General features: G+C 40.3%; 1 protein-coding gene across 2 annotated transcripts in view; it reads right to left on the minus strand.

The window, feature by feature from the left end:
* The window catches only part of grm3 (glutamate receptor, metabotropic 3), a 60196-nt gene that overhangs the window by 861 nt on the left and 32487 nt on the right, over positions 1-26848 (minus strand). The window contains exons 5-13 of one of the 2 annotated variants that reach the window (XM_061721967.1): positions 23828-24097; positions 22695-23298; positions 11763-12005; positions 11454-11643; positions 9870-10179; positions 9562-9755; positions 8380-8512; positions 6112-6292; positions 1072-4495 (exon numbers count right to left, since the gene is read on the minus strand). In XM_061721967.1, coding sequence (XP_061577951.1) covers positions 4419-4495; positions 6112-6292; positions 8380-8512; positions 9562-9755; positions 9870-10179; positions 11454-11643; positions 11763-12005; positions 22695-23298; positions 23828-24097 — 2202 coding nt within the window. In that variant the 3' untranslated portion in view covers positions 1072-4418. Of the gene's footprint in view, positions 1-1071; positions 4496-6111; positions 6293-8379; positions 8513-9561; positions 9756-9869; positions 10180-11453; positions 11644-11762; positions 12006-22694; positions 23299-23827; positions 24098-26848 lie in introns of those variants that run through there. The other variant, XM_061721968.1, reaches the window with a different exon arrangement.

Below are 26848 nucleotides of genomic sequence, written 5' to 3' on the forward strand. Positions count from 1 at the left end.
CGGCTTATAGTCCAGAAAATACGGTACATTCTCTCGAAATCCCACTGCACAACTTTAAAGTTTTAAAAGTACACGAGCCAAATATATTCTAAAAAACTACAACTAAGTCAAAGACCAAAGAGTTCATGATGGGAACCTCCAGCTGCTCAACAATTTCTGTTCAGTCTTCATTCAGCTTTCAGCATTCAGATTTTAGTTTCACTGAGAAATGCAATTGTTCTTATTAAACGTACTATTCTTTCTATCATGTCTGAGTAGCAACTGTGTCTGAGTAGTAACTATTGCTCAGGTCGCTCGGGTCTTTACTAAACTGTCCTGCAGGGGGCAGTGATTCAATGGATGCTCAAAGGTACATTCTCATATTGTTTCATTCACAATAATATCTGTATCTGCAGGTTTTGTGCACCATCAAGCAGAAATTGTGAATACATGGATATGAAATCAAATATTTTCCATACAGTCTATACACTGCATGAGCATTTAATGTGGCTGAGACTGGAGCTTTGGTGGTAGTTGGCGAAATGATCTAAACCGACCACCAGAGGGAGATCATTACCAGGGATGAAGAAAGAAACTCCACAAATCCCTGTGAAAATCTTTAATGACAGCAACACTGCATGTAGGAAAAATGGCCAAAGTTTGCCTCATCTTTAACATTTGTCAGCTATACTTTCTTTTTTTCTTCTTCTTATGATTATTCAGCCTCTCTCTCTCTCTCTCTCTCTCTCTCTCTCTCTCTCTCTGTCTCTCTTCAACAGACTGAGCTGTAGGCGGGTGTGCACTGTCCCAAAGCAGGGAGCACTCCTTTGGATGGTTTAATTGGAGTGCCATCACTTAGGGAACAGATGAGTGTTAGAGGCATCTTTCAACGTTTGCCAACACACACTATGAATAGGGCCTATGTGTGTGAAAGTGATGGTACGGCTTAACGTTTGTTCGGCATTTAGATCTCGACTTAGATTTATAGACCCTGCAAGCAGGTCGCCTGCACTACTTTTTTTTAGAGCACACGGGACAGAAGGATGAGACAACTGCAGCTGTTTGCTTCATTTTTCTTTATTATGATGCCATCACAGCCTCATTATTGCACATATCATAAACATGGAACTATTGCTTTGTGACTGGCCAGTTCCAGAGCTCAAATTGACCACTGCTTCCTTTCACCTGCAGAGATCCTGTCTCATTTCAAAGCCCAGAGGCCGAGGACACATTCTGTTACATAGAAAAAGGCTACAGCACAGAGACCTTTTGTAGAGCACATGACAGTTGGCAGAGCCTGAAAAGAGGAACAATAATGTCGGTGGTGGATCCTTGTTTGAAAAGGATATTCATGAGTAAAGCCAATTAAAGAAAGTTTTCAGATACAGTTACTGGAATCACGAGATGATGAATTCGGAAAGTTAACGAGTTTTAAAGTAATGCAATTGCTTGATATCTAAATTCCAATTTAGTTGTTCCATTCATTCTCCAGATCCTTTGTCTGACATCCTTTTATGCCTTTTTTTTCCGAATCTCCTCAAGACAGCCTTGATGGCATGTGCTGGAGTGAGCATCCGCATCCAAGTGTTTCAGCTCGAGTGAGAGCTACCAGTCTGCTGCTCTGGAGGAGGTGGTCTTGGCTGAGACCAACTGCGTAGCAAGATTCACACATACAGCGGAGATGCGCCGCACAAAGGTGGCCGAGGGAAAGGTTGAAGGGGTGAGGTGGATTGTGAGAGGAAGGGTCGGAGGAAGAATGTGAGACTGTTGTCTGAGACCAGTCTCTGGACTAAATTAGCGGAGTGTCAGGGTTAAGTGCTCTGTTTGTGTGGCCATTAAAAGCTGGAAGTACAGGGCTTGCAGAGCCAAATCTCATCAGTCAATGCCAATTTGACTCGGAACCAGCAAACTGTTTTTCCTCTTTCTGTTCCTCTTTTTTTTTCCAGCCGCTCCTCACTCCCACTTCCCACCCCTTGTCTTCATACATACAAATAGGCATTCCAGCAGCGGATGTGGTGATGGTGGTTGTCCATAGCAACCTGCCATGCAGGGTGTATCTAGTGAGAGCAGGACCACTGACTGAATGGCTAAGCCCTCTTCTAACAAAGGCTGTGAATCTGTGAGATGCTTTGAGCTTTCCACAGAAGCGCTGCGACTTCTGGGCTGTGGGAGTGCTTTACATAATCCAGCAGCAGCATCCCTCTGCCATGCCACATCTCTCCTGCTGCTCTCTGCACCTAACACACACACGCCCAATGTAGGTCGGCTCATCTTGACGCATCTCCCAAAAATTCTTTCAACCCCTCATTCAGCGTGATCGGCCATCGGAGGGATGGCAGGTGTGTAAACGTGTTGACCACTCCAAAAACATGAATATTCAAAAGTTCTGATCACATTTACTGTCTGAATTTTAGCACACTGAAATTGCTTGAAAAATCTCTTGAAAAAAGTGATTCTGATCATATATTTTGTTGAAAACATCAAACGTAACAGTCACACTTTAGCTTATTATATGTAAACATTTAAGATCAGTTATTAATAAATCCATACCACCCTGAAAGAAATAAGCTTCTCTTAATTAGTCCACTAATTAAGGAAACTTCAATTCTTTTTTGTTGTGAACACCTTAATCCAGGATATGTTATCCCACCAGCTCGTAAATAGTCTGCCACATTTTCCAGTCACAGTTTCATATGTATGTCTTGATAAATTGTATTTTTTATAATGCATAACTGCTCTGCTTCCTTTTGTTAGCCGGGATTTGCCAGCAGCTGACATTGTGTGCTCTGCATCCTCTCGTGAGCCTCACTGGAACTGCCAAAGCCAGCTGCTCCACTGTGCCTCCCAACGTCAACACATTTAACACAGGCATGTAAACTGCACACTTCAATGAGTTGATGAGTCACTGACTTTGTCTTAATGGTAAACGCTCTTCTTCTGCCCTCACTTATTTTCTTGGAGTCGTAAGGTGTAAAGAGTGTCAGAATTGTTTACGCTATTTAACGTCTGACTGGGGGAAGAAGGGCGGTAAAACACCGGGAATTCCTCGATCCCCTGCTTCAATACTTCAGGTAAACAATCAATGCCAGAAGGCTTGGTTGGAAATGAAACTAACTGGCATACTGTTGCCCTGAAGCATGTACTCTACACAGGAGGACACTTTTACATTTACCAAGCAAAGTATTGGAACTGGTGATGTAAAACTGGTCTCTCACGACATCTACCTATATCAAACACACATTAAGGCACATTGCCATATTCAGAACAACACCACATATGGTATCTATAGGGCACAAAAACATAAGCTACTATTCTCCTGTATTTGAAAAAAATTCAATGTGTATTCAGCAAAGCAGACCACTGTCCTGCATTAGTGCTTGTATCTTTTAAATACATGTTCATATTAATTACTGGGTGAAACACTGATTTGTTCTCGTTGCCAAAAATACTACACCACCATGTATCCATGCTTTTGAGGTTAAAATAAATGGATGAGTCGTAGTGATGTTTTTCAGCTATCAGTAATAATTAGTAAGACGTCACAGCAGTCCTACAGAGAAACATCAGTTCAGGAGTGAGAGTGAGATACTGTCGCTTTGCTGAACACATGAGTGTAACTGTGGCCATTTACGTAAAGGGATCCCGTACTTCTCGAAATACAAAAAATGAACATTTGTATCAAAAGCAAAACATGTTTTCCTGCCAAAACAGACAAAGTAGGTTGTCATACAGGACCAGGATGGGGATGCGGCATCTATTAAGACGTGACAAGATGAATTCTCAAACTGAAAATTGCCAGTTAGTTTAATGTTTAAGTCCATTCATGCTGTTTTCGCCTATCCAGTTTAGACATTAGTCCACATTCATTTTTAGGGTTACACGACCTCGAGTGTTGTGCTGTTTGAACCATCAGTAGTATACTATACAAATATACAGATAAACATTAGAAATACATACATTATTGTTGTTACAATGAAACTTAAAAAAAGAATGAGAATAAAAAGTCTGTGAGTATTGCAGATGAGGCAAGCAGAGCCACAAATGTGCATCCAGACTGAGGGACACAGCCCCTCCTACCATGGTTAAAGCGCATGTCTATTTACACAGCATCATAACAAAGCTATCAAAAACAAAGGCTCCAAAAATTCCTCCTAAAAACATTTTTTTGTTCTTTTGTTTCTCTACGTACAACAATGTCGATTCCATGTATATACAGTCCTAGAAAATAATTTAATTATAGTTACACACTTTCTACATTTGTGAAACGATAAAGTTCTAGTCCACAAGGAGGGGGGTTTGCTTGCTTGTGCATGTATGTGTACGTATGTTTGTGTTAGTAGGTGTATGTCTGTGGTGGGGAGGCAAAGCCGGAGGGGACGATGTTCATCATTTGGTTAACAGTCGCAGGGACGGAGTTAGAGCGAGCTGGTAGGATGTGGTCACAGAGAGGAAGTGGTGGAGTCCACAATTTCTCTCCCGTTGCACACGGTCGGGACGAAGTGAGCGCTGACAGAAGCTAGAAAAAGACATGGAACAAGAGGATTGAAAGGTGAAGGTAATTACTTAGAAAGAGTTACATGGAGAATAATTGTATTTCACCTTTTGGGCAACCCCAAATTGAAAAAAAAAAGTCAGGACGATTTGGAAAAGAAGAATAAGAAAGTAATACTACAAATCTTACATTTATTTTTTTTCAAAACTGTCTTTCAGACAACATAAACCTAATATATTTCATGCTTTTTGTCGTCAACTTTGTTTTATTAGCTAATATAACTCACTTTTTGTATTTCTGGCTTTCAATACATTTTTTGAGGAATAAAAATGAGCACATGATCTCCACTTTGTTAGCAATTACATAATGAAATGGTCCTCAAAGAAAGATCATAAGGGGTTTTCATATTTCTTCTCCTACAGTTCAAAATATCATCAAATAATTCAGGAATGTGGAGGAATTTCAGGACTAGAGTTGCAAGAGAGCAAGCCCAAGAGAAACACCAACGATCCACAACCCTCAGGCGGCACTGCATTAAGCCATTTCATTTATCAATCAATGATTTAACCATATGAGCCACTGATTACTTCAGGAAACTTTTGGTAATACGGAAAAAACAAAAAACTGAAAAAACAGCGGCTCATGTTCAACTTTTCCAGAGGTAGCGCCATGTCTATGGGCTCATGGGTACCAGGGACGGGCCGTAATGGTAGAATCATGGATTATGGTTAGATAAACCAGTATTTTAGAAGAAGCAGATGAAGCGTGGGCTTGACCAAACACACTTTAAGTGCTTAATATATGCAAAAGCATACATTTTCATGTAAGAAAAGTCTTTAAATGTAATTTAAAAAATGCAGTTGATAGGAAATAAAATCAAAAGTCTGAATGATGAAGAATTATCATCCCTATGAGGAGGTAGAGATAGTGGTGGGACACTGGAGTCCACATGAAAAATCAAGCAGGAAGCGTAACCTGTGATCTGCTCATATAACATCAAGGGATTTTTTTACACAGTTAATATAGAGATAATCTTGAGAAAGAAACAAATTCTTTTGAAGTTTGAACAAATATGAACAGCATCTGCTGAGAAAGACCACGTCAACAAATAACAGTAGGGGTGGAAGGTCTTTGTTCCAGGGCCGTGTAAGCCCCACACGAGGGAAATGTCACAAACTTGTGATCGACAATCATTGAAAGAACCTCACTGCTCCAGAATGTCAGCCTGCATACACCTTAGGATATTAAGCAATCTAAAAAAAATGGGAACAGCTGTAAATCAAGAATAGAGTCATAAATAAGCATCTGCAAGCTGTAACAGCTCTCACAAGATTAAAGGCTGGTTTTAAGTGTTAGTAGTTAAAAGTGGCAGTGTGAGTGTCCGTCTCTTTCTCTCTGTTAGACCTTTGATAGCCTGTCACGGCTCTTCAAGGCTGTACCCCTGTTCCCATGTGTCTTTTGAGATAGGTTCAAGAACCCATGACCCTGAACAGGATGTTGAAGGTATACGTTTTATATCTCTCAATATATATATATATATATATATATATATATATATATATATATATATATATATATATATATATATATATATAAAACTGCCACCCCTTTTAAAAATCAGGTAATTAGATGTAACCTACCATGAGATGCGTATGTAGTTGTTGCAGCCCCACTGACACTAAAGCGGTTGAGGTTAAGCCTGTGGCTCGCCACATTCTTCTGGGGCTGAAACATAATGATGTGGACCTTGGGAGCAAACATACAGCCAAGGACTACAAAGCCACTCAGGCTGACGGAGATGCACATGGTTGTGGTCTGAACCTGCAGAGAAATAAGAAGAAGACGTTAGCAACAAGACTGTAAAAACAAGGTGGAAGGAAAATAGGGAAAGCCTGTTTGCTCGGTAAATGCTTTTAAATAATAAACATGCTTATAAACATGATAGCTGGCATGACATTTTTTTAATATATATATATTTGCCAAATACAATTAAGCTGGTCACTGAACACATAGAAAGTTATTTCCTTTATTTACTGTACGTTCAAAGAAATATATTAATATCAGATTCAATTTTATGCATTTGAGGAAACATTCTGGAAATAGAAGTAAAAAACATTTTTCAAAGGAAGATTTTAATACAACTTCTTTATGTAAAACAAAAAATGTAAATTTGCTGAAAACAGAAGCTGAAAGTGCTGCCAAACAGATGCTAGATTAACGGATCTCTAAGCGTGCTTCGCTAATGAGACGTGTAAAGTGAGAGTGCGACTCTTTGTCAGACTTCTGTGCAACAGTCACAAGGATAATCATTACAGAACCAGTCAAGACTTAATCAAAACACTACTGAAGCAAAACTTAGAAGTCTAACTCATAGCTGAAACTTGACTGTCTGTGATTCATTGTGCAAATCAGTGCTAAGTATAGTGTCACTCTCCTGATCACAGCTCAGGAGAGGTTCATGCTCGATGCCACATTCAGGTTACTCGAATCATTGTTGTAGGTGTTATAGGAACTAAAAGTGAACTCACAGCACAACCGAGCACATTAATCAGTAATCAACCCTTCAACATCTCCACTGCCTACATACATCCTTCTGTGAGTGGACCAGCATACATATTGGTGGAGCTGTGCCCATACCAGGCTAATCTTAAAGCAAGATTAAAAGCAAAAAAGAAATGCTTATTCCAGAGAAAGCACAGAAAAAATAGACAGAGGCAAGCACTTTTTTGGCATCAGCAATCCTCTCCTTCACCCCTTGAAACACTGCCTGTGTGTTTGTCGATGTGTGTATTTAAGGTGCTTACGTGCAAACTTGAGATACGTAAGGTGTGGGTGAACACCAACTTCCCTTTGCTGTTAAATCTGGACATGTGTCAGCAATTTGATGGAGCTGGTCTGTGTGTTAATTCAGTCCTGCAGATTTGGGACTTCTGCCAGTAGGATTAGAAATTGTCTAAAGTGTCACTTCACCTTCCCCAGTTGTAAAATATATTTGTCAGTCTTTTATAGTTTTCAGTGCACTGCTAAAATTGGGAAATCTTATTATAATACAATCGATCACGTGGCCTCAACCAGACTGTGCTATCACTCTCTGGTAGCCATGAACACTTTAAATAATGATAAGACAAAGGCAGTCTGCCAAACGTGTAGTTCCAATATGTCCAACACCAAGTAGCACAACAGGCATGCAAAAAAATCTACAAAAAAACAAAAACTAAAATCACCAGGATGCTGTGGGTAATACTGGTCGCAAAACCCGTTTTGGATATTAATTTACTTGCCAGTTGATTGCACTGAACTGCACCGGTGGTAATTTCTCAATATAATAATGTGAACTCGTGAAATGTCATCAGTCACATCTGATGCGCTCTTTCAATTAGCCTGAAGTCTCAGCCAGTACGGCTGAGATGCCCGGATGTGTTCTTGTTCAGCCCATTTTAATGAGGAGGCATCCATTTGAGATCTGTCTAGAGTGGAAATGGAAATGTATCTAATACTCATAACTTTATTGTTACTGTTACTGTACTGTTACTGTTGTTGTCTAATAGAAGCACATTTTGAAATGATTTCATGAAAGTATATAGCTATGGCATCATTAAGTGAGCTCCAGTTCCAACAGCAGAAAGACCTAACTGCATCCTCCAGCCTTTCCAAGTATATTTTCACACATCAAACTTGGTAAGCATGAAATACAAAGTATGCAAGTGCAAACTGGGTATGAACTAAACACTTTGTAACTAGAAAAGCAAAGGGCTAACTGCTGGCACTTTTCGCTAATGTTGCTGTTGTTGCCACAGTGGTCAGTAGCATTGTGTGCTGCTTTCATTCTTTGTATAAAACCAAAATATTTTTGCTCCGAAACATGGTTATGATAGCTCTAATCCATATGTGTACGTTAAAGACCTTACCCTGTAGTCAGTGGATGTGACATAGAAGATGGGAAGAAAGGCCAGCCAAATGATACAAGTGGTATACATGGTGAATCCAATGAACTTGGCCTCATTGAAGTTCTCGGGGCACTTCCTGGTCTTGAAGGCATACCTGAGGCAGAGATTCTTACAGTCATGTAATTGTTATCTATCTGTCCATCCATCCATCCATCCATCCATCCATCCATCATCCATCCATCCATCCATCCATCCATCCATCCATCCATCCATCCATCCATCCATCCATCCATCCATCCATCCATCCATCCATCCATCCATCCATCCATCCATCCATCCATCCATCCATCCATCCATCCATCCATCCATCCATCCATCCATCCATTCATCCATCCATCCATCCGTCCAATCGTCCATCCATCCATCCATCCATTACATCCATGAAATACAAATATTTTGTAATTCATGGATTTTATGAAACTGATAATAACTTTTCTGAGAGCATTTGTTATTCCTTTTTCCAAATATGAGTGCCAGTCAGCCCCCGGGTCTCGCACTCAGAAGGTGTGCCGATTTTTTCCAGTGTCCTGCAACAAAAAATCCCATGGGGCCCAGAAAGCTTTTTTCCCATAGACCGCAATAGTAAAAGAGAAGCCTCTAAAACTGTTCACAGGACACCTCCAGCTGTAATCACCGGCAATTACTAATCTTTGTATTCTATATTTTTAAGTCATGGACTTTATATCCGTCAAAAATGTTTTATAACGGCCAGAAAAGTCAAAGAAAAGTCTCTTTCTGGGCGTGACGTCAATGCTGACGTCACAGCCGTGTCCGTGCATTCCACGGATGTATTATATTAATATATATTATGTAATTATATTATATTAATACATTAATAATATATGTAATACTATACATGTAATAATATACATTAATTCATATATTATATTAATACATATTATATTAATATTCGCGTCATTGCCCCGGGGCATGATGGGAGGCCCCAGAGCATCATGGGAGGTGACTCAACTGCGCATGCTCTATGGGCCCGTGTACGCGGTAGTAAACCCGGAAGTAAGAGATTTTTTCTGCGTATGCGCCGTGAGCAAAATGCATTGAAATGAATGGGCGGCCATTTTTGATGTCCCATCCAGTTAATATTATAGATCCATGGTGCAAGTCCACCAGCTCTGAAACACTTACACAGTACACAGGATGACCAGGAGCACATCATATCCCAGTGACAGCAGCATGCTGGAGTCTCGTACATTGCACTTGAGGATGACGGTCTGTCGTCGTTCTGGCAACGTGAAGCGTCTGGTCCCGGGAACCTCCAGCAGCAGCCACACTGACACCATCACTAACTGGACAGAGATTAGACTCAAGCAGATAAACACCTGTAAAACAAAGAAAGAGATGAAGGAAGGGTCATCAGGAGGACCCATTATTTGTCAGTCCATCAATCCAAGTGGCTGATGCAGATGAATGGACACGAGGCTGCGTTCACTCACCTGAGAGGAGGGGCTAATGAAGCGTGGCCTTACTGCACCAGCTCCGTCTTTCACACCGTTGAAAATCCTGGCGATTCTGTTGGTTTTGGTAAGGAGGGCCGAGTAGCACACGGCAAATGAGGTGCCCAACCCGAGGCGCCGCAGAGCACAAATGGCAGGAGATGGTTTGGCCAAAAAGAGGAAGGTCATGGCATAGGACATAAAGACTCCAGAGAGAAGGATGTAACACAACTCTCTTCCAGATGCTTTCACCAGTGGTGTGTTGTTATGTCTGATAAACACCCAAGACACCAGGCCAGTGCAAATGAACCTGCAGACAGGGGGGGGGCAGTTTTTAAACTACAGGCAAAAGGTGTCATGGACTTAATGCTTTTATTCTGTTACGTAAGACTGATTATTAAAACAACTAAACCTACTATCAGCAACATAGACATAAGGAGCTGAACAAATTTGTCTGTGCCCTTCCATGATGTGTTACATAACAAAACAAATGAAAAAGCCATGGGCAAACTTGACAGGACCCTTAACCTAATATTTATTTACACATTTGTCATTTTTCAGGAAGACTGAGGGATTGTTTATTACGTTTACGTATTATTACGTTTATTACTCAATGACCTGCAAATGTACCAACCAATTTGTCTACATCTGTATGGAAACATATTAAAAGTGGTCCAAATGAAACCCTATGGTATTATTAGAAGATTTTCTTTCTTAGTTAATCAGTCCTGTCTCATGATATTATATTATAGTCTAATTTATCCATACTTGACGTATTGCAACATTGTTTGGGGCGCTTCTTATTCTTCGTACCTCAACCAATTATTTCTAATTCAGAAAAGATTCTTGAGAATGATTTCATTTTCTTCTCATCAAGCACCTTCTGCACCCTTATTATCAATTTTTTCTATTAATAAGTTTCAAACATGCCTGTTTATGTTTAAGTTCATTCATTTCAAACAAGACATTCCAGGCAATTTTCATATTTTTTTTCTGTTATCATCAGATATTCATTCTTATTCAGTTAGAGGTGGTAAGAACTTTCATTTACCTCTTTGTCGTACCTGCAGTCACCAATCCTTTATCAAATTCCATGGCCCTCAACTCTGGAACTGTTTAGATAGATCTCTTAAGTTAGCGTCATCCCTAAAAATGTTTAGGACCAACTTAATGGGGTATCTTTTATTTAGACAAAATTAACAGGCTATTCGTACTAAAATGAAATTGCCATTTCATAGATATTTTTGTTTGGGTGTTTATTGTATTTTTCTTTGTTTCTTTTACCTTTTCTTTTCCTTTCTATTCTTTTTCTATCGATTGATTTGTTTTGGTGATTTTGTATTGAGGGGGAGGATTTTTTATAAGCCCTTCGGGCTTCTTTTCCTCTCCTGCACAAATTATTTGTCCTTGTATGATAAAAAACTTTACTGTTGTCATTGTGCAAATAAATAAATAAATAAAATAAATAAATAAATGTTTGTCAGACAGAGCAAAAATATGTAATTACTGTAGCTACATATGTTGCTGACTTCTGAGTATGTTTTTTAAATGAGTCCTTGACTTGAGAAATCTGACGTCACTCACCCAACAAGGGCAATAGAAATTGGACCAATTGCCCACGCGTCTTCCCACATAATATAGTCCTCAGGAAGGTCATAACAGGACGTTAGGTCCTCAGTGGGCCATTGACCAGGAGCACAGGGTGAACAGGTGAACTCATCAGCCAGGTATTCGTGAGGTTCACATGCGGTACATATCCAGCAGCAGTATTCACCTGGGAAACAGTAAGGTGAAGATAATTTGTCATGAAAAATAAACAAAAAAAAAAACAAGAGAAACTACTGCTTGGTATGTCATCATGACAAAAGAGAATGACTAAATCCACTCTCATACCTGCCTGCATCTTCTTCATCTCATTGCGCTCACAAGGGTCGCTGCACTGCGAGGTGGGTACCACTTCTCTGGGCCAGCGAATCAGATCGCCGTTCAGACTGAGACTCTCTATCCATTCACCTACTGGCACATAACCGTAACGATCCCCAGAGTGCTGGTAGCTGAAGATGTTGTATCTGCCCATGCCATCCCCCTGGGTATCAAACTTCACTGCTGTCTCAATTCCTGGCGGAGTGAAGGGGCCTGTTTTGTTTTGTGAGAGGAGAAAAGGAGTGACAAACATGTGATAAGGGCAGCAGAGAGTGAGACCAAAGATAAGCACAAACAATTATCACATTGATGCCCTGATTATGATTTTCAAAAGCAGATCTGGGCACAAGGACAGTAAGCATGCTCAGCTAAGCCTTGATGTCCAGAATGGAGGGGGAAGGCCATTAGAAACATGCCCTCATTACTGGGAACGCCCAGTCAGTATTTCCAAAGAGGCTATAAATGCATTGGTTACTTGGTGATATGCGTGTCACTGGCCTGTCCTTTCCTAAGGTCATATGTTGGTAAAATGGCTGGCTTAAACTCCAAACTGAAAGCTTATTGCCAAATGCATCATTAACAAACTACCAATATAAACATATGGTCATGAAGGCACAGGATTGAATCCCTGGGCCACGTAAAGTACCTCCACATTCATAGAACTAGCCTCTGGGTCTCCTCTGTGAGGGAAGCACACTGCTGAAACTGCCAAATTGGTTTGTAGACACGCTGTTATGAAAGGATTACCATCAACCCTGAGGATGTGGGAACAGATGAGATTGTAAAACTGGCACGATGCAGAAACCATAAAAAAAGACACAAAAACAAGGACAAAATGACTATGGACGAGGGGAAAAGGAACACCTTGATGGGTTGCAGAAAAGATTGGACCTGATAATGTGGACACTTGGTCCTTTTGACCGAGACAAAGTATATGTCTATCCCTCAGTGCCACATCTTTCTCAACAGAAGAGCTATCAACTTTGTGCTGCTGACACAGAGCTGTGTATAACACACCGCTGCCTGTCAAACAATGATGTGTCTATGATGGCGTAAAGTATAATGGTTTTTAGAAAGCATCACTTTCAACATTTAGCAAGACAATTCATTCTCTATACATACAGTTTTACCTCGGTAGAATGAATCAAGCGTATGCTCGTCTGTGAGGATGTGTACGTGGATACATGTGGGAGCTCCATTAGGGTTTAGTTTATGGCGTGATGGCTAAGGTACTGCTCTGAGGGCTGTGTTGACAGAACCAGAGCTTTGACCAGTTTATATGTGTGTGTGTGTGAGAATGTGTGTATGTAAGCGCAAGCATCACTGACAAGGGCTAAAGCTGTCCTTTTGTTGTGAAAGCTCAGCGTGCTCGGAGAAGAATGGCATGTCAGACGGCAGCAGAGGGGGTAAGGGTTTATGAAATCCATAAATCACACAGGCAGCAGAACCCTCCTTCTTTTCCCTGCTCCCCACCAACAGTCACAGGAAATCCAAAGTGTCAAATATTCTTTGGATATTGAGGCTAAATGTTTAAGTGACAGCTAAATTAAAACTGTTTCAATGAGAATGCCCCGATAATATCCTGAGACGAAGAAGAGATATGAATCCACATTAATGCAAGCCGCAAGATAATAAAGTCTGCTAATAACACACAGCAGAAGACGATCCAAGCTTTATTCTGTAAAGGCACCCATACACACTTGTAGAAAGTTTGCCACAAGCTAATTATCACAACTGCGCTTTACTAGGACCTTACATGTGTGCAGAAGCCTAATTAGCTGTGTATGGCAATTACATGTGATACAGACTAACGCGATAATAGCACCCTATTAGACTGCTGGCCCATCTGGCTACACTGTTTTGTCCTTGACTTTCCTCAAACAGATCAAACTCACAGAGCAAACGGACTGCTTGAAGTGGCAATTCTTACCTACAGCCAACATAAGAAACGGTGCTGACATGACAGAAAGGATTATCAAGAAAGTGTCTGAGGGTGCAAGTTAGAGCCAGTGAAAGGCACCAACACTCCACTCAGCAGAGACCAGAGACAGGTTGTGTAAGACTGACTAATGGGCACCATTCTTTCTTTTAATCACCACAATTAATCACAATGTTACATTTTCATGAAAACATTATTATGTACAGTACAATATGTTCATGGCTGTCACCTCAGTACAACTTGATTTCATATAATAACAACACATCGCATCCAGGCACCCAGTAAACAATTACCAGTGAAAATCTTTCCTGAGCAGAGGTGGTTTGTTCATAAGAGTGATCAGGCGATGAACCACCACTAGCAAAACATTCATTCACTCATTCATTCATACAGTCATGGTCTACAGTGGTGGACAGTAACGGAGTAAATTTACTTGAGTACTGTACTTAAGTACATATCCAGAGGATTTGTACTTTACTTGAGTATTAGATTTCTTTGGTACTTATTACTCTTACTTGAATACATTTCCAAGACAAATATTTGTACTTTTACTCGAGTAAATTTCTAGGAAAGCTGAAAAGTACTCGTTACTTTCAGGTCTGCTCTTTTTTATTCTTCCCTAAAATCCTATTGGACACAAGCGGTTTTTGTCAAAGGAGGAGACCTATCACAGTGCACGCTCTCCACTGGGATGTACGTAAAGCGGAAATACGTCAAGCCTCTGATGGTGGCTGATGTGGAAAATAAGAAATTTACTCTTACTCCTACTTTTACTTAAAGTAAAATTAAAAGCATTTACTTTTGGATACTTAATTACCTTTAAAAGCAAGTACTTTTCTACTCTTACTCAAGTAATATTTTGACTGAGCTACTTTTACTTGTAACGGAGTAAATTTTGACCAGTAGTATTTGTACTCTTACTCAAGTACTGGGGTCGAGTACTCTGTCCACCTCTGATGGTCTGTTACAGTCATCGTAACTGATTTGAGACTTTATCGCTTTTTGTTATTGTCCAATCAGTATAAAGCTGTGCCACCAATAGTCCCGCCCCTTCTGAGGTGACTTCAGCCTGGTTTTAAAATCGCCCAAGATCTCCCACATCAACTCTCACATATGATCAGTTGTTTTCACGTCTCCAGTGCTTCAGTACAATCTCTATGGGTCTGAGTAGGGCTTGCACAAACCTGGTTGTCCATGCCTATGTGATCTGGAAAACTGTAAAATCAATGAATGAAGCATTAGTCACGACATTGGTTTCTGACGAGCAGTTGTTTCTTCATACTGTGCACAGTTGTACTGCCTGGGAAGCCAATAGGGACACGCCCACCCCAAGTCAATCAAAGTTAGCTGTGGTTACCAGCTCCTTCAGCCGAGCCCCACAGAAATATCTCCAGAGCTGCCAGCAGATGTTCACAGCTGAATATGCCGTTTCACGTGTTCACTTGATGCAAAATAAATAAGTACCGCTGCGTTTTGCTGATGCTGGGTTAATATACTGTAAATTGCTGTTTGCTTTGGAAAGCTTAGTAGCATGATGATTGCGAAGTGACAGTGGCTTGCCATCGGCTGATCTGGCTATCAATCAATCATAGAAATACATGTTATGCTTTTTATAAACTCTCCTGACCTAGTACCAAAAAAAAAAAAAAAAATCAATGTTGAAGAATACCTTCAAATGTGGTTTGAGTGATCATATCTCAATGTATCGTTAAACTTGTCTTGGCAGTGTTGGTACCTGTACTTGAAGCTGTGCACTTGTGATCAGAATTTAACACCAGCTCACTCAATAGACATAAAGGGGAGTTGGAGGATGATTGGATAGTGACATAAACTGCGGTTAAGAGGGTAGAGCAAGTTGTCACCCATTGGGAAGGACAGAGTTCACTCTCTGGTCCTATTCGTCATTATGTGTATGATGTGACAAAAAAAGCCTGCTTCGACTAGAAAATTATATGTGAATGAAAAGGTGTTTTGTGAAAGCACGTGAAGTGGTTAACAGGGAAAAAAAGCACTATTTGTTTAGGATTTAACCAAGAAATCCTTGAATGAAACCATTGTTTCAAAATATGTTTTAAAGTTTCAAATCAGTGCTTTAATGCTTTCATTATTTGTGATCGTTTCAATTTTCCAAGATCTAAGGCAGTTTAGCTGCAGGAGTTTAACACAGCGTAATCTAAACTGCAACATTTAACCAGCAGTTGAGCTTGAAGGTGAACACGATTGCAGTTTCCTATCAGGGGCTGATTTAGCTGATTCGGAGCTAAAGACACTGGGAACTGAAGGTATTCTACAATGTCAACAGTACATTTTTCCGTAAATTTTGCCTCCTCAGACTACTTCTCCTTTGCCATTTAGCTGAAAATGCTGATGCTTTTCAACCTAGGTTCTTTGATATGTCATTGGTCAATTACAGTTAGGCACAATTAAAGCAGCACAACGTAACTTTCAGCTTTTCTGAGTTTGGCGGCATCTTTTGGACAAAAGCGGTATTGTTTTACCAGAAAGAACACTACGTTTCCCATGAGCACCAGCGCGTACTGCCGGAAAACTCCTGTCCCGGCGCTGCATTTGTTTTGATGAGAGGAGACGGGACACTTTTCTGTTTCACCAAGTGAACAGACAGAACGCAAAAAAAAAGATGTTAAACTGCTGGAAAGGAACTGGAATTTACCGGGATACCTTAAACAAGGAAGCCAGGGAGCGGTATATGGAGAAAATAATGATTATTAATTATTATAATAATAATAATAATAATATTAAAAAAAATTAATTATTATTAATTATAATAATAATTAATCCCTACTGAAGACCCATGTGTTTCAATAAATGTGTATAATAGTACAACATACAGTACATGTTTTGTATCCCTCTTACTTCTCTTTTCTTTTTTTTGACCGCTATATTATGGTGAAGAGGCTCCGAGGTTTGAGCAATATTTTTGTTTTCCTCGTGAGATTATTTTTTTCCTCTGCAGCTACAAATAAGAGTTAATATTTTTTCCTCAACAAACTAGTTTTATCTGAAGATTGGGGTTAATTGCACCGCAGAGAGCTGGCCAGCAACTGCGTTTAGCTGGCGAAGTGGGGAATAAAACCCGTGTTTTGATCCGACCCGGTCTGTGTGACTGTTTGTGGTTTAAGGCTGTTTATGGTTCTGCGTTAAATCGACGCAGAGCCTACGGCGTAGGGTACGCGGCGACACGCACCGTACGTTGCGCGTCGCCACGTACACTACGCTGTAGGTCTGCGTCGATTTAACGCAGAACCATAATTCAGGCTTTACTGTGTGGAAGCCGGTGTTTGGTCGTTACAGCCGCGATCCAAAGCAAGCCGACGACTCTTTCACTCTTTTACTTTGTTGTATCAGATACTTGGCCTCCGTGGTTCTGCCTCCGAGCAGGAAACCGTTGAAAAGTTAAACCATTAGGATCTTTTCCCCACGTCTGTTGTGTGGAGCTGCTGCAGCCACAACGCAGCAACAGCTTCTGCTGAGCTCTGCGCTCCAAGCCCCGCCCATTTTCGTCTAGACTGCGAATCGGGAAGGAGGGGGAAGTGACGTATGCCGTAAAGCAGTCAAAGTCGTAACGATTTGTAGTTTTTTAGTGTGGCAGGGTTCCTACCATGCTCCTCAAAGTTACATAGTGCCAGTGAAGGCGATACAGACTCCTCAGACCATGACAGAGGTGTCATTAAACCTGTTGGAAGTTGATGTACCATCACAATGACTCTGGACATATGATATTAAGGTGGAAAAGTTACGTAGTGTCGCTTTAAGACACTCCAGAAGAAGAAGGCACAGATAGTGATTAGTGACATGAATATAGAGATATTAACATTTTCTTTGGTATCATCCTGGTGTTTGTATACAGGTGAAGGGAAATAAATGCAGTGATTATGCAACATCATGACACTAGGCGCAAATTAATGTCATTTGAAGAATATGTAATAACTGGTCTACAGCTGAAGAATGACCATCTTGTACCTCTCTGCAACATATTTGTAGATAATTTGATGTTGACTTACTAAACCAATTCAAGACGTAAGTGTGGAGACTCCTTCCTAACTTTACTGCAACGTCTTAGCCAAGGACGTGCGGTCAGGGGAGGCAGGTGAGGCAGAGCCTCACCTGTCATCATGAGTAAAAAGAATAATAATGATAACATAAAATTAATATTAATATTTGTCCACTGATCTTTATGTATGATTCATTTTGAACATTTCTATAGTCAACATCGCTGAATTTGCATATTTCCTGTTCAAATACATGGCTAAAACGTGAGGTGCGGCAGCAACGAGTCGAGCCTCACCTCTGAATGCGCAATCCATCACAAACTGTGTTGATACATGCAATTGGCGCGAGCCTGTTGCCGTATCTCTGCATGTCGCCAATATAATGTTATATAATGCAGATACATTTATAAACCGAGATTTTCTACAGTCTTGCTAATGTCTGTAACCATTAAAGTTTAGTTTTTTTAAGTGACATATTTAGTTTTGCTGATGGAACATAAAACCGCAGTGAAAAGGCACAGGGTGAGGCAGACAATACTCGCACTGAAGGGGGCATACGAAGACGATTATATATTTAAACGTAAAAATTTCTCACAACTGGACTTTCAGTCAAAACGGGAAGTGATTAAGAACGGAAGACCAACGCCGGAGCTAAAAGGTTTGCTTCAAACTGCGGGACAGAAGGTAACCTGCTCTTTTCAAACGGAATAAAACAGATTCAGGACGGCATGGACTTCATCTACAAATAAAGGTAAGACCACAAACAGTTTTCATTTCAATCTTATAAAAAAAGTGTATCATTTGCAGTTTCATATGATACCCACTACGGTTGGCGAAAATTGATCTTGCGTTCTGTTGCATTTTGTTGCGGGTGTTGCTTGTGTTGGTGGCGCCATCATTTGTTGCATATGTATTTTTAAGTTGTTATAAATCAAATACTTTTGTTGATAAAACGTACTTGGAGTTTTTGACACATTGGCTTTAGGGCTTCTTGTCTGAGAAACAGTTGAAAGAAAATACCCTGACAGCACTTGAGTAACTTTTTCCACACATGAACTGGTGCATCCAGCTGCTGGGGGAAGGAGTTAAATAAAATATTCTTTGCTCAATGAAAAGCATGAAAAAAAAAAAAAATTAAATTGATTAAAGTATCAGAATTAAAAGCTTTTTAAAAACAACTGAATATTTCACTAAAGGTCAAAATTTAAATCTGTGTTTTTGTACACCACTCTATGGTGTACAAACAGTGTACACTCTGTACAAACTCTCATTTGTGTTGTATGAATTGTAGAATTGCGACGGCCAACACACAGAAGGTGCAGAGCAAATGCCCTCTATCCACTTTCTTTCGCTGCTGTAATTCTAACGTTTTTTTCTTATCTTTACGTATATACGTACCTCGTGTGTGTGTATGTATGTGTGTCTGTGTGTTTGTGTGAAGAATGCTGATGACACATGAAATAACCAGTAGCCAATTGAATAAGCTACCCTTTTGGGTTTATATAGTTGTAAATCTGACTCTAAAGGAGTCAGTGCCTCACCAACCATGAAACTCACTGCATGTCACTGGTCTTAGCGCATACAAAACTATTTTTCTGCTCTGACTTTTATTTGACATGCCACAATGTGTTGCCAGGATGTAGAAGTGGACCATGCTTTCCCAGCAACCTTTTCACCGAGTCCTGCGTACCACGGAGCTAAAATAAACTGGACTCTCACAGGGTTAAATAAAATCATACAAGACAACAGAAAAGACTAATGGGAAATTCTTTGTCAACTGAAAATTATTCCCACAGAATATCAAAAATTTATAAATAAAGCTAAAACAGAAAAAAAGCAAACGGCGTTAGTTGAGATAATCTGCCGCCAAACCAGAAGTGTATTTTTTGTTGAGGCACTTAACTATTTCAACAAACTTGAGAAACACCTTATTATTCTAGCTTAATTAGAAGCATGTTGAAAACAGTCTTTTCATTCAGAAGCTGAGAAATTAATTATGTCCTCAGCCATGTCGGGCTACAGAAAGGCCCAAGGGGAATTGTGGGTATTAAAGGCAGGGAGACAGAGAGCAGGCAAAGGGGCTTGAGAAGAATAAGTAGGAATAAGTAATTTAAATATACCGACGTGCAGAAAAGTATTGACTCCTGCTTTGTTTGTGTGACTAAAGACACACAGAGGTCCATCCCTCATATACATATGAGAGTTCACTTTATTTGTTCTCCCTGCAGACTCACTCCTGAAGGATGGAGGCACTCAGAGGGTCAAAGACCAACAGGCCACAAGGGGATACTAGAGCACAGATAGGATGGAGAAAGGGAAATCCTGAATTTCAGAGGGAATACAGGAGGGGAGCAGCTGAGAGCTTCGGCTCCACTGAAAGAATGGTAGCTGAGGTAGATGGGACAAAGAAAGAAACGTCAGACCAAAAAGAGAAGGCACTGGGACGGTGGATGAGCTGAGAGACAAGATAAGGGCAATGAAAGGAGGGAAGTGACAAGGGAGAAGAGGCAGAAGAATACAAGTGAAAAAGAGAAATGATAACAGAAGGGGAACACAAGAAAGTAATGTCATGCCAGCCAAGATATAAGTGGATGGAGGAAAGCCTTTTGGAATCAATAGAGAATAGGTGAAGGATGGATGGACGGACGGATGAGCAAAGTGAACAGACCAGGGCAGAAAGGCAGAGGAGGCAGCAGAGCAACCTTGTGAAGTCTGAGTGGGATGTGCTGTTTTTTAGAATGTAGAGAGAGGAGGACACTTTCTGGGTGAGAAAAAGGGAAGAGATGGAGAGATGTAGGAAAACAGAGGGATGAGGAGCTAGAGAAAGGCCGACAAAAAAAGCAGACAAAGACAGAGACAGAGGAAGAGAGTGAAATGAAAACAAGGCAGAGAATGAGTGAAGGTTGTTTTCTAGCATCTAAACATTGCAGTAAGCTCTGTGCTCAATATGGCCCTGAAGGCACACCGCCTCTGCTAACACAGACATAACGCACGCACGCACGCACGCACGCACGCACGCACGCACGCACGCACGCACGCACGCACGCACGCACGCACGCACGCACGCACGCACGCACGCACGCACGCACGCACGCACGCACGCACGCACGCACGCACGCACGCACGCACGCACGCATAAACACAGAGTGTGTGTGTGTGTGTGTGGGGGGGGGGGGGGGGGTAGTATCACATCTATCACCACTGTTTGAACAGAAGACTGCATCCATGTGTGTATATACTGATCTGTTTGCCGCAGATCGGTGAGGTGGGTGGGTGGGAGTTGAATGATGGCTCTGAGATGTGTGTGGGTTGGGGGTGTCTGCAATTTCATGCTGCTAGTGAAGAGAGCCTCTTTGAAAAAAAAAAAAAAAGAAAGAAAAAAAGCAAAGAAAAAGCTGACTGTTTTGCACAATTTTTCTGTACGTACCTCTCTTGTGTACCTATGCGTTTTGTGTTTGGAGAATCTACCAAGGACTTGCAACAATACACAAGTATGTCCCCTCGTCTACTTTTGGTTAATATGAAACCGTTCCCGTGATCTACCAGATCACCTCAACAATTGGCAATGGTATCGGCTTCATTACCATAGCAACTAGCGGGATGAGACTAGATGAAGAGAGCTGCATATGAAAACGCTCTCCAAACCACACAACATACTGCCTCAGTGCATCACACTGTCAGTAAAATGCAACATAACAGCCTAATCACAGCTAAAGACAGTGTCTGCTGTATTGCAAATGTAAAGTTAACGAGAGTAGCTTGTACCTCAGCATATCTGGAAGCACGGAGAGGGATTAAACTTTGATGAACTGTAAAAACTATGCAATGAACATGGATGTGTGTAAAAGAGAGCGAGATAGTGCTGAAGAGTGTCGGTTTTCCAGTTCAGACTGAGAGCATTGCGGATGGTGATGCTGCAGTATTTATACCCAACATTCAACCTCAACTCCCCTCAGCTTCTACCTCACATACTGTAGATGGAAAGATGAATATTTACAACAGTAACAGAGTCATTGAAGGTTAACCTACAACTGAAAAGAAATGCTGGCATATTCGTAGGTTCGACTGTGTTGTCATCGAATTCTTATCAATATGAATTCTCTGAATGAGGACATATGTCTCATGGACATAATGGTGGTGAACAGAAGGGGCTAAAAGGCAATGAAAGGGAGAGAAGATAAGCCACAGATGCAGAGGGAAGTCACACTTTTTCCCCTTCCCAAATCTCCAAATCATATTCCATTTCAGAACTTTCTAGATGCCATACTGGCCGAAGGCAATTAATTAATACTCTAAATGCTCCTCATCCTCCTTCTCTTCCTCTTGCTCACTCCCCCCCAGTGTCCTAAACCAAAGCCACTGCCTTAATGTTGTTTCTCTGGCTGTTTGGAAGTCTGCTCCCGGTCACGGTTGGTGGAGGAATAAGCACCTTTAAACCTGTGTCAGTTCCTGAGACACAGGAGTTTATTTTTAACGCTTCCTTTGTACACCATGTGTCAGTCAAGCCAATCCTGCGTCTCCTCTCTCCTTACTCTTCAGAGACTGACAGACAGACAGGCAGGCTGCTATAGGAGCTATTATAACACACACAATCTCATTAGTGCAAGGGAGAAGAATATGGCTGACGGATTAACTACAGCTCTTGCTCCTCAAAGCAACTTTGTAGTGTCGCATCAATTACACATGGGTAATAGGTGTCAATGGCAAGCTGGCTCTGACAATACATAGCAATTAAGCAGATTTGTTTCAGTACTTTTTATGTTCCGTGTTTTAGGGGAAGAACAACAGCCATATGTTCATTAGTGGACTGTCAAGCAGGAAAAGCATTAGCATTCCTGTTCATTTCTTGTTATCTTTAGCCCTTCCTCTCACTCACTTCTTTCAACTTTGTATCCACTTTCAGTGCTTTATCTATGATTCTTCACTTTGGTTGCCACGCTTTTGGTTTCTTACCTGTGAAGCTGACATTGAGTATGTAATCCCTGTAGAGCCTGCGCCCATCCAAGGGCTTCATGCTGTCACAAAGCTTGCTGGTGTTGAAGCACAGGCTCCGTTGCATATTATGGAGTGCATGAGCCATGGCATACACTGCATTCACCACAAACATAATCTTGGACTCTGGTTCAAAGTTACCCTTGTCCATCGACAAGTTCTTGTCACATGGTGGCAGAGGTGTCCCTTCCAATCCCATACCTCCTCCTCCTCCCAAGGAGCACTGAAACCGCTGCTCCCAGAACTCTTTGTACCAGGGGTTCCGAGGATTATTGACAGGGTTCAGACCCAGGAAGTACTGGTTGAATGCTGGTATGGGGTTTGCTGCAAGTTCAAGTGTAATAGCTCCTTCAGCGGTGACTTCATTTCCCTTGACAATGCTTTCTTGTGCACCCCAGCCATCGCTGGCCACCCAAATGAAGGAGGTATTAAGTCTGGCGGCAGCTGCCAGCAGCTCTCTGGCATCATCGCTACGCAAGAAAAGGACAGCCACGTGGGCATTTGGCTTCTGGAGAAGCTGCCGGATCACGGATTCGTAGGACTTCTTGGCATTAGAACGCCCCACCTGGACAAAAAGAGGAATATGAGATTTAAATACTACTTCTACTCTAATACAAGCTCTTTGTTTGTTTGTTTTTTTTTTTTTTTTTTTTTTTTTTTTTTTTTTTTTTTACTATCATGAAAAATTTAGTGCAGGAAAAAAGCAAAAGAAAAAAAGTGCTTTACAGTCTCCTACCTACATGCCCCACAGTAGCAAATGGGATGAAAAATGTGTCTGTGAAATCACCCAGAATTGGTTCTTGGAGATAAGCTTTCATTTTCTGGCTCACAACTGATAACACCACTGTAATATTAAACCCCATTTCAGTATAAGACGAGATAAGCCATAAAGACAAACTTTTATAAGCTCACAAATTTAGCAGCTTGTTCTTTGTTAGAGCTGCAACATTAGGTGATACATCAGAGTGACACTCAAGAATAAAGTTATTTTTTTCTTTTTTTTTTGTCATGATTTTGTCATTTATTCATGATAAATCTACCACAGGCTGGAAAAAAAATACACAGGTAGTAATTAATTCTCAGCCATCCCTTACCTTCTCTGAAGTGGCAATACAGATGTTCCTCATGCGTGCTTCTTGTTCAAAAGCTTCAATGCCAGTTTCACCATAATCACCCTCGGATGCCACAGTGGACACATACGTCCAGTTGAAGAACCGGAGGATCTCAGCCATGGCTTTGGCCTGGTAGAAGTCAGGGGGTACAGTGCGGGCAAAGTAATCGTAGCGTGTCTTATCACTGAGCTTGGCACTCGTTGAAGCATAGCTTATCTGAGGAATCTGGAAGAGCCTGAGAAGATTGGCAACCTGATGGGAGAGAGATACAGCAAAGTGAGTGAAATAACATAAAAACCTACCCTACACAATTTTCAAATGAATCACCAGAGCTTTATTTCATTTTCACCCAGGATTCTTCAATACAAGCTGATCTAAAAAGCATAAGATATATTTTGCTTATAGACTTTCCTTGATTATATTTCATGCAGTGCTGAAACTCGAGTATAGTTTGAACTAACAGGTTGAAATCACTTTTTTTTGGCTTGTTCAAACACTAATTTAATGCTGTGAATCAAACCAAATCCCAATGTTTCTTTTGTAACTTATGATGCTCTGTGAACATCTGATTATTACATATATATAAAAACATATATGCCCTAGTGGACACATACTTACACACACATATATATATATATATATATATATATATATATATATATATATATATATATATATATATATATATATATATATATATATATATATATAAACTGTTTATTTAATACTGTGAGAAATATAAAGATTGAATGCAATCAAGCAGCTTCTTGTAGTATTGGATGGTGAGGTGGCAGCAGCAGAGCCACTTGCTGTTCAATTAATGTAACAAGCCATTTGAAAGTGCTGTACAAACAGAGAGAGAACCTAGAAGACACTGAGAGGGAAACACTTCACACCCACAAAAGAATTACCAAAATTAACTTGCATGTTATTTGTACCTCAAACTGCTATGAAGATCTGTTCACCCTTTTGTTTTTTTTTTAATCTAATGCTAGATATCAAATGAAATCAAATCTCTAGCCATCAGTGAAATCATTTTTCTCGGTTACACTTTACTCTTCTCGCCATCAGTTCTAAAACCATCTTCATTTTCATATTGTCTTTCTCAGTTGCTCTTTATCGCTTTGCGGTGGCAATTCTGAAAAAAACGGTCAGTCTACAGCAGGGAGGTGGGACATAGCTGAGATCTAGCAGCTTATTGGCTGAATGACTCAGCTCATTACATCGATGTCACAGCACCAAAAACGGAGAACTAGCAAGCAGAGGTAAGTTGTTAATGTCAACCCCTTCTTTATCATATTAAATAAAGTTGTTAATGTCATTCATTTTGGGATTTTGATTTCTTGGGTACAAATTCTGGATTTTCGTTCTCACATTTTGGGCTTTGATTCGCAATACATTTGGTGTTGAATAGACATCAGAAAAATGAGTGTATCCAAATTTGTGCAGCAGTACAAGTTGAAAATTTGTCGTGCTTTATTTGGGATGCAACAAATGTAGACATGTTGAAAAACCTCCATATCATTAATCCATGTGAGACTTTGTTTGTACTTGTCGGAGTGGTGTGTGAGGACCCAGATGCAGGAGTTCCAAAAATGATGATTTATTAACTAAAACAAAACCAAAACACTGCTAAGCAGGATACAAAAACCAGAGCTTCAACAAGAATCAAAAACTACAAACAAAACAGAGCTTAAACATGATCAAAAAGTACAAAAACATGGCATGGCACATGGAGGAACAAAACAGTGCGGACCAGCAGGGAGCAAGGGAAAGACAAGACCAGATATACACAAGGGTTAACGAGACACAGGTGCAGACGATCAGGGCAGATGGGAAACAGGAACATCAAACAAGAACTCAAACACAAAGACATGCGCTGGGTCCGAAATGCCACACTAAACAGTATATACTCAAAAAGTATACTTAAGTTCGGCACACTTTTGAGTAAATATCAGTAGTATGCATTAATTTGGACATACTACTCAGACACTACCTGCCGTTGGGAGGGGGAGTCGTTACCATGGTAACAACTCCTGTCACAGCAGCAGTAGCAGCGCAAAGCTCCGCTCTTTCCCGTTTATCCTGGCCCAAACAAGATGACATTATATAATATTATTATATACAAATATTATAATATTAATATTATATAATAATATTATTATTATACTTAATATTATACTTAGGACATATACGTATCTGCACAGCACTTAGCAACCAAACACCGCTGCATTGCATTGTGGGAAGTTTCTGCTTAGCTAGTGTCCATCAATCCATACTAATAAATTTCTCCAGTATGAGTATGGATACCACATACTATTGTGTACATACTAATGTTTCGGACACACAAAAAAATCTCACATACTGTTTTTGCATACTCATTAGGGTGGAAGTATGGAATTTCGGACACAGCTATTGGCTTCAAAATAAAACAGGAAGTGACAAAACCGTGACAGTACTCACAAAGTTTTTACATTTGATGTTGACCTGGCATTAAGGATAAGAAAATATAAAACTTTTCAGAATGTAAATGTCTTTTATCCATGTGTCCAAGGTCTACTAGTTTGGTTTTGCAGCAGTGGAGATTTGTGGACTCTTTTTTTGGGGGGGGTGTTGGGGGGTATATATATATATATATATATATACTATATATATATACTGTATATACTATATATATATACTGTATATATATATATATATATATATATATATATATATATATATATATATATATATATATATATATATATATATATATATATATATATATATATTTCCACACACACTAAACCATGATTCATTTGCTATGGATCGATCTCATCATCTAACAGTTCTGTGTCATTACCCTTTCCTGCTGAGTGTGCATGTTCCCTGCATTGTCATGAAAGGAAGACATGCCTATTCAATTTTAGTAGCAGATAAAATGCAAACAATAGAAATTCAACTGCTTGACATACATTTTCAAACAAATACATGTGTAAACACAAATAGGTACTTGAACAC

This window comes from Cololabis saira, chromosome 5 (genome assembly GCF_033807715.1).
Source record: "Cololabis saira isolate AMF1-May2022 chromosome 5, fColSai1.1, whole genome shotgun sequence".
In the NCBI taxonomy this organism is placed as follows: Eukaryota; Metazoa; Chordata; class Actinopteri; order Beloniformes; family Belonidae; genus Cololabis; species Cololabis saira.